Source organism: Rhinoderma darwinii, chromosome 8 (genome assembly GCF_050947455.1).
Source record: "Rhinoderma darwinii isolate aRhiDar2 chromosome 8, aRhiDar2.hap1, whole genome shotgun sequence".
Taxonomy (NCBI): Eukaryota; Metazoa; Chordata; class Amphibia; order Anura; family Rhinodermatidae; genus Rhinoderma; species Rhinoderma darwinii.
Genome location: NC_134694.1, coordinates 15,987,570 through 15,995,304, shown reverse-complemented (window position 1 = coordinate 15,995,304; position 7,735 = coordinate 15,987,570). Strand labels below are relative to the sequence as shown.

Here is a 7,735-nt window from a genome sequence, read left to right as displayed (position 1 = left end):
GGTAGACATATAGATTTACCTCCAATGGAATAAATGTTTGAAAAATGTGTTGGATAACTGGAACATTTGGCTTGGCATATCATTAGATATATGCCAAAAAAGTGTAATTGGCAGGGGTCAGACCTCTGGGACTCGTGCCGGTCCAAATAACAGGTGGTCCGTTTGAGTGAGCATGCATGCCAACTGATCTACAGGAAGTTCTGGGCACCCCCATTCTCAAGATTGTTGGGGTCACTCCCACAGAACACACCTGTATGGCATATTTATTTAATATACAACTTTAGTGTATTGTGGGGAAACTCCTTTAAACACCATAAATTCTCTTTTTATGCTATAATTAGAATGATTTTTAACATTATTTGATATGCACAGGAGCATTCTTTGTTGATGTCCATGAATAAATGTAGGGATAACAATTTTTTAATTATGTGGGATACATTTCTGTTGTCGTCCCCCCGCCCCGCCCCCAATGGAAATAATTGAATTGAGTGGAAGAAAACATTTGGCACAAGTTCTCAATAGCTGCGGCTGAATCAGCTGAAATATATGGGTATCTTTGGCCTTACCTGTATACAATACACCCAAAACTGTTAGTCATCCCATCCTAGGCATAATCGCCATATAAACGATCAGGTCCATGAATCCAATCATAGTCCGGCCTGCATAAACATCTTGCTGATCCCATCATTGTCGCTGCTTGTATTGTAACATATACACAGTAGTTGGGGGGTGCTCTCCATTACAGGTAATAGCAGACCAGTGTTTTTCTATGTCTGGACATATGTCTATTCTGTGTCTCCTCTTGTAATATAATATCTCTGTATGTGAATGCAGAGCCTAGACTGATCCTCAGCGCTGAAAACGCTGTGTGTAAATCCAATCTTAGTGTTGTAAAGTATGGCTGACAGCATATTGAATAGCAGTGGTCCCCACACGGTTACTATCCAACTGTTACAAAGCTACAATCCCCAACATGCCCTGACACAATATGCAGGGAGTTGTAGTTTCGCAACAGTGGGAGTGCTACAGGTTGGGGATAACATAGTAGAGTTTAAAGATTCCAAGCGAAGACCAGGTTTTTACAACCACAACTTTGTCAAGCATCATTTGGGCTGTTATATCATTGGACTCTATTATCATGACATAATGGTACAATGGAGACAGCCCTGTCCGATACCAGAGATGGGATGACCTGTAAATTGTAGAATGCAAATGTATGAATATTTGTTGTTATCATTTTGCATCATTTGCATATCTATTTTATAAATCCTTATTATTCTGAAGTTTGTCTCATAACGGTGTGAATCTGTGCAAGGAGTAAGCCACTAGCTTCCGCAATGTGGTAACCATACTGGAACCGCAAATATTTGTGTTTACAAAACTAGTCCCATATTAAAATTGGGTTGTCCTGTTTTATGTAAGTTTAAAGAGGGTATTGTACTTTTACCAAGTTGAAATAAAAAATAATGACACTTTTTAATATAGATCTTGATAGGTTTTTTCTTCTCCTTATTTCCTTAGGCCCTGTTCAGACAGAGTTTTTTGCAGGCAGAAAAATATCAGCCTCAAATTTCCTTCAAGAATTTTGAGGCAGATTTTCACCTACCTGCACTTTTTTTGCGGCCTTACTGTTGCAGTAATGTAAATCTTGTTTGCATTGCTGCTTGTGTGGGTTAGCCATGGTAGGATCAAAGAACTAAAGCTGGCCATACACTATAAATTCTGGACATCCGTAAATTGCGATTAGAACCATTTTCTGCCGATGCCTTTTTGTGATACAAACGAGCATGGCAAACGCCAACCGAAGTCAGATATCTGTGATTAAGTAGCTCTACCTTGTTGGATTTTTTTTTGTTCAGAATATGGCCGTCTAAAATCCCTAATGTATGGCCAGCTGAACTCTGCATGGACTTCTTGTCATGTAACCTCCACTGTTAGGGCTCATGCACACGACCGTTCTTTTCTTCAGTGTCCTATACCGGTGTCCATGCCGTAGAAATTATAGAATATATCCTTTTTTTTCCAGAATTACAGCACGGACTCCCCACACGAGTCTATGGTCGCTTCCGTAATTACAGACGGCTACGGATGTGCATCCTTAGCTGTCCGTAATTATGGAAGCGTTGCTATTTTGCGCCAGGAGATTACCCTAGATTCCTCAGTTTTTTTTTGTGGATCCGTAAATACGGATGCATTACGGATGCACTATGCACTGTATTTACGGACACCCTTCTGTATGTACAGATGATTTACGGATGACTATAAATGACTATGAATCCGTATTTACCAACAGTATTTACGGATTGATGAAAAATATTGTCGTGTGCTTGCGGCCTGAACCATTCATTTCTATGGGGCCATGCACACATCCGTTTTTTTTGGGTGGATCCAGGTGTCTCATTGGCAACTTATAGAATATGTCGTATTCTTGTCTCTATTTGTCATTTGTCTCACCCATTCTATTGTATGGGTCTGCAAAAAACCGGACAGCACATGGAAGCCATTAGGATCCGCGTTTTGCGGTCCGCAAAAATAAAATGGTCGTACGCATGATGACTTAAGAATATGTTCTGTTCTGTTGCATATTAAATTATTCTATATATGTGTGTTAAAACCTTAAGAATTTTTCATTACCTGGTTGGATAATGCTGATTTACATCCAATATGAATGTGATTAAGTAGTAGAAAGAAAAACAAATTCCCTCGTGTTTGTATCAATCAAAAGACATTAATACAAGTGATGGCATTATAACCATGTCAATAAATATGTCCATAAACAAATACATAAATTCCCATCAGCCTCCCCCTTCCCTCCCACCGAACACACTTTGCATACCCTCCATTATCACCCCTACCCAGCCTTCACCCCTCTCCCTTTATGCACTTAGCTTGAATAAAAAAGAGACATCCCAGAAATTCTCACGCACCCCGCCCCCACCCCACCCGCCAAGTCCTTTCGCCAATTACATCTCTATAAAAGAAAACATTTCTTTGTTTTAAAAAAAAGAAAAAAAAGAAAGCTATGGTCTTTCAATTTGATGTTATTGTGTTTTCACTGTTAACATGGTCCAACAGATCAACTTCTTCTTAGTCGTGCCAACCTGGCCCTTTAAATCCACATCTCCCATTCACTGAGGTTAATGTGAGGTTGGGAGTGCAATGGTTTCCCTTTTACATCACACAGTAAGGCTCCCTGGGTAACAAGGCTTTCGTCCTCCAGCAGGGGATGTGGAGCTGAAGACAGCTTTTCAGGTCTTTATTGAGTAGAAAACACATTATAGGGTTTACCCCAGCCTGAGTAAAAGTCATCCACACTGCAGTGGACAAGTAGCGATGAGGGATGCTACAGGTTTTGACAAACACCCTCCAGTAACAGGCCACAATATAAGGTGACCAAAGCACCAAAAAGCTCAGGGTTATTCCATAAAACATCCGACCCAACCTCTTCTCACTTTTAAACTCATCCATCCCCAATAGACGCCTGTTGGCAGTGTGGGTGTTTTGACGTATACCCAGCAAAGTAGGTGGCATTGGCCCCCTTCCAAATCCAGCAATCCAGTTGGCAGCCGCCTGCCCTGTAGCTCCTGGCCCATGGAATGTCCAGTTTTGGCTGATGGCTGGCACCATCTGCACAGGCTTCATTTTACGATGGCGGTACTCAAAGAGGAGTAGTTTGGCATAGACGATATGAGTAGCAACGATGAGCACCGCCAGCATGAGCATAAATCCAAGGGTGTCATTGGCTTTGAAGTATCGATGCTCAAATATGCACTGGTCCTCTTCACGGATGAATTTGTAAGTACCCACGTCAAAGACTGGTGGAAAGGCCATAGCAACTGAGAGTGTCCAGACCATGCAGATAACTGCAATGCACGTCCAAAGCGTCATTCTCTTGGAATAGAATCGGTGATGGGCAATGGCCATGTAGCGAGTAACACTGATGCAGAAAAGCATGAATGAGGCATGAAAGCAAAAAAGAACTGCCATGAACGCTACAACCTTGCAGCTTAATAGGCTGTAGGCCCAGGCTGAACCATTGCGGATGGAAAGTAGGACAAATGGAAAACAGGCAGATGATCTGACAGCATCAGCAAGACAAAGATCCAACAAGAAGTAGTAAGGAGCCTTGTGCAAGGAGCGGTCTTTTAGCACTAGCAGAGAAACCAGTAGGTTGCCTGCTAGACTGGCACATATAATGAAACCCAGTAACACTAGTTTGAGATGGGTCGAGATTGCTGTTGACTGGGTAAGAGAGCCAGACAGCTCCTCAGACTCACTGCCATTAGCCATGTTGGAGGCCGGCTCCAACTAGCCTTTGGTCAGCGCCTCCTTCTCCTTCTGTGCTGCTCCATTTCCAATAAGAGTGACTTTTAGGGGGGCCAGGCTTGATGGGTATTTAAGTGGCAGGGTAGGAGACAAAGGTGGGTAGGAGAAGGTGCGAAAAGGGTAAGGATTGTAAGGGAAGTCCGAAATGTGGAAATGACTGTACAACATATGATAATTTAGTGACAGAATGATGGAGGAACAAAATAAGGAACAGGGGCAAGAAAGGAAAAAATAATGGTTATTAATATATCACAACATTCAAAACCAGAGAAAAACATTGGTTAAATACATTGGTTAAATGATTATCATGATTGTCAAAAGTGTTTTGTATCTGTTACATTGCAGTATAAACCCCTTAAGGACGCAGCTACTTTGGGCCTTGAGGACACTGCAGTATTTTTTTCATTCTGTTTTTTTCATCAGTGCGTTCTGAGAGCCATAACTTTTTTACAGTCAACAGAGCTTTATGACTGCTTATTTTTTGCGGGATGAGTTTTTATTGGTATGCCTATTAGATAATACCAAATCTTAAGATAAATTTAGGTAATATTTAAAGATTTTGGGATGGACTACGACCAATGGTGAGGCCCTAACTTTACTATGTTCTGCCTGGTTAGGCCCTATAAAGAAATGATTGAGAAGCCTGGCTTAGAGCACCAGATTCACAACCCTTGGGAGCCGTGCCCCATTCTCTTACACAGTTCAGTGAGCGCTATATTCATCAACAGGGAGCATGCCCTATTGATGTATACGGTGCAGGGGGTTTAGACAACGCCAGATCAGACTGGGGTTTGTTTGTTTGATAAATTCATTCATAATTTTTCTATTACTTTTGCTAGCTATGGTGGTACACATACCTCCCAACCGTCCCGGATCCGGCGGGACAGTCCCGGTTTCTCACCGCTGTCCCGCCGTCCCAGCCGGTCTGCAAAATATCTCGCTGGGCGCTGCAGCTGTATCATAACAGCTGATCGCTGCTGACAGGCGCCTTGCATGCCAGACGTCTGCAGCAGCGATCAGAAGAAGGCAGTAGCCTTGCGGCGTTGTTCTCACTGGGATCGATACCTGCCCGGGAGTGGACCAGTCCAGTCACCTGACCGGTCATCTGACCTCACAGGTCAGGTGACTGGACTGGTCCACTCCCGGGCCGGCATCGACACCAGTGAGAACACCGCCGCAAGACTCCTGTCTTCTTCTGACGGTGAGTAACAGCAAAGCACAGCGGAGAGTGGCAGTAGTAGGGCCGGCAACCTCTACCGCTCTCCGCTCCGGCGGCATTGTGGCACAAAGTATAAGGGGGTTGTGTGGCGCTATGTATAAGGGGGAGGGGGGTTGTGTGGCACTATGTATAAGGGGGAGGGGGGTTGTGTGGCACTATGTATAAGGGGGAGGGGGGTTGTGTGGCACTATGTATAAGGGGAAGGGGGTTGTGTGGCGCTATGTACAAAAGGGGGGCTGTGTGTGGCGCTATCTACAGGGGGGGCTGTGTGTGGAGCTATCTATAGGGGGGCTGTGTGTGGAGCTATCTACAGGGGGGCTGTGTGTGCAGCGATCTACAAGGGGGGCTGTGTGTGGCGCTATCTAGAGGGGGGCTGTGTGTGGAGCGATCTACAGGGGCGCTGTATCTGGAACTATCTACAGGGAGGCTGTATGTAGTGCTATCTACAGGGGGGCTGTGTGTGTAGCTATCTACAGGGGGGCTGTGTGTGGAGCGATCTACAAGGGGGCTCATGTGGATGATTTTTCCATTGACCGGTAGCAGAGTTACACAACTGGAAAAAAAAAATCCTCATCATGTAACTCTGCTACCTGTCAATTGAAAAGTTATCAACCACAGGGTCTCCCTCTTGACTTTCATTGTTCTCAGCCTTTTGGTTTGTCCATCAGCTGCTGCCGCCGTGATGAGCAAATTACGATATAACCTGAAATATAATATCTGTGATATCCAGACAGTCTAGAGATCCGCAGTGAGAATGTGCGCTTGTTATTTGAAGAAGGATCTGGCCGTGATTTGATGTGTTTATGCGGGATATTGGGCGTGGTTAGGGGCGAATTTAAAAGTTGGGAGGTATGGTGGTACAGTTGGTGTTTTTAGATTTTTTTTGCATAAAAAGGGGGCTTATGCACACGGCTACATTACTGCTCCATACATGAGCTGTATTTTGAGAGCCAATGATAGAATTGGATTCTGTCCCGTGTGATCAGGAATGTATTTCCCAATGCCATGTGTCTGTACCATAATTTGTGCAGTAATTGCACAAAATCTGGATATTACATCCACCCATCTTACATCTTATGTTTGTTGCTATGGTCAGTAAAGCATAGTAACTGAGTTAATTAGGTAGTTTAGATAGAACGGATCAGCTTGTAGATGGCCACTAGTGAGAAGCACACGGTAGTTTAAGCAACTGACCCTATTGCTATTCTTTGTTTTACTTGGAAAGTCCGCTGGTGACTTTTGACACATTTCTTTTGGGCTAACTAGATGGGTGAATAAATAAAGCAGCTCCCAGGATGGCCTCACCACGTTATTTTGAGCTCCTGATAATCTGCTTTTCTTTAATTCCTTTCACCTTCACTACAGCATTGAGGATCACATCATTACTGCAGATGTCTGCACTTTAAGACGCCTCTGGCAATTAAAGTTTCTGTTCAGAGAATGCATTAATACTCAAAAAGCTTTTTCTTTCTTTAAAAGGCTGAGTGGGTAGGACTCGCATTTATAGACAAAGTACAGCATGCAATGTTCCCAAATACAATACAGGACAGGACAGCAGACATTGACATGCAGGAGTGCAACGAGTTTAAGCCTTGGGTTTGGGTTTTTTATGATCTCAGACTATAGGTATTAGTCGACCCATACATACATTCCAATCACACATCTATACACACCTACGCAGACACATAGCAGCAGAAAATATACAGACAGTACCTGTTAACAAAAAAAAGGTCTGCTTTTTTCCAGAAACAGTTCCCCGCTAGTCTGTGGTGTGTGTTTAGTATTGCAGCTCATTCACCTTTCACGTGAATGGCGTTGTGCTGCTATACCAGACACTACCCATAGACAAGAGTAGCACTGTTTCAGGAAAAAAAAAAAAATCTGATCTGGTACTACCCTTTTAATTTTTGTCTTGAGACTATGCGTGCAGGTACAGGTGGTCAAAGCCTTAGGCTATGTTCACACGGAAGAATTTTTTTGCGGCCATATCTGTTGCAAAATTCCACCTCCCATTCATTTCAATGGGACGCGGAGGTTTCTTCTTTTTTTTGCTAGCTGATATTTTCAGCTAATAGAAGCGTCCGGAATCCGCCCAAACCTCCCATTGGAGTGAATGGGAGTAGGAATCTTCCTGCTGACAGCAGGAACAATTCTGCGCCATGACCCGCCAAGCAAAATCTGCCGTGTGAA

At 43.6% G+C, this 7,735-nt stretch overlaps 2 protein-coding genes across 3 annotated transcripts in view; both read right to left on the bottom strand.

The window, feature by feature from the left end:
* The window catches only part of LOC142659299 (uncharacterized), a 158,104-nt gene that overhangs the window by 53,844 nt on the left and 96,525 nt on the right, over window positions 1–7,735 (bottom strand). The gene's annotated exons all lie outside the window — the stretch shown is intronic.
* Window positions 2,909–7,735, bottom strand: part of GPR173 (G protein-coupled receptor 173) — a 33,771-nt gene continuing 28,944 nt past the window's right edge. Inside the window, exon 2 of the mRNA XM_075834185.1 lies at window positions 2,909–4,483. Coding sequence (XP_075690300.1) covers window positions 3,172–4,290 — 1,119 coding nt within the window. The 5' untranslated portion in view covers window positions 4,291–4,483 and the 3' untranslated portion in view covers window positions 2,909–3,171. The remainder of the gene's footprint in view (window positions 4,484–7,735) is intronic.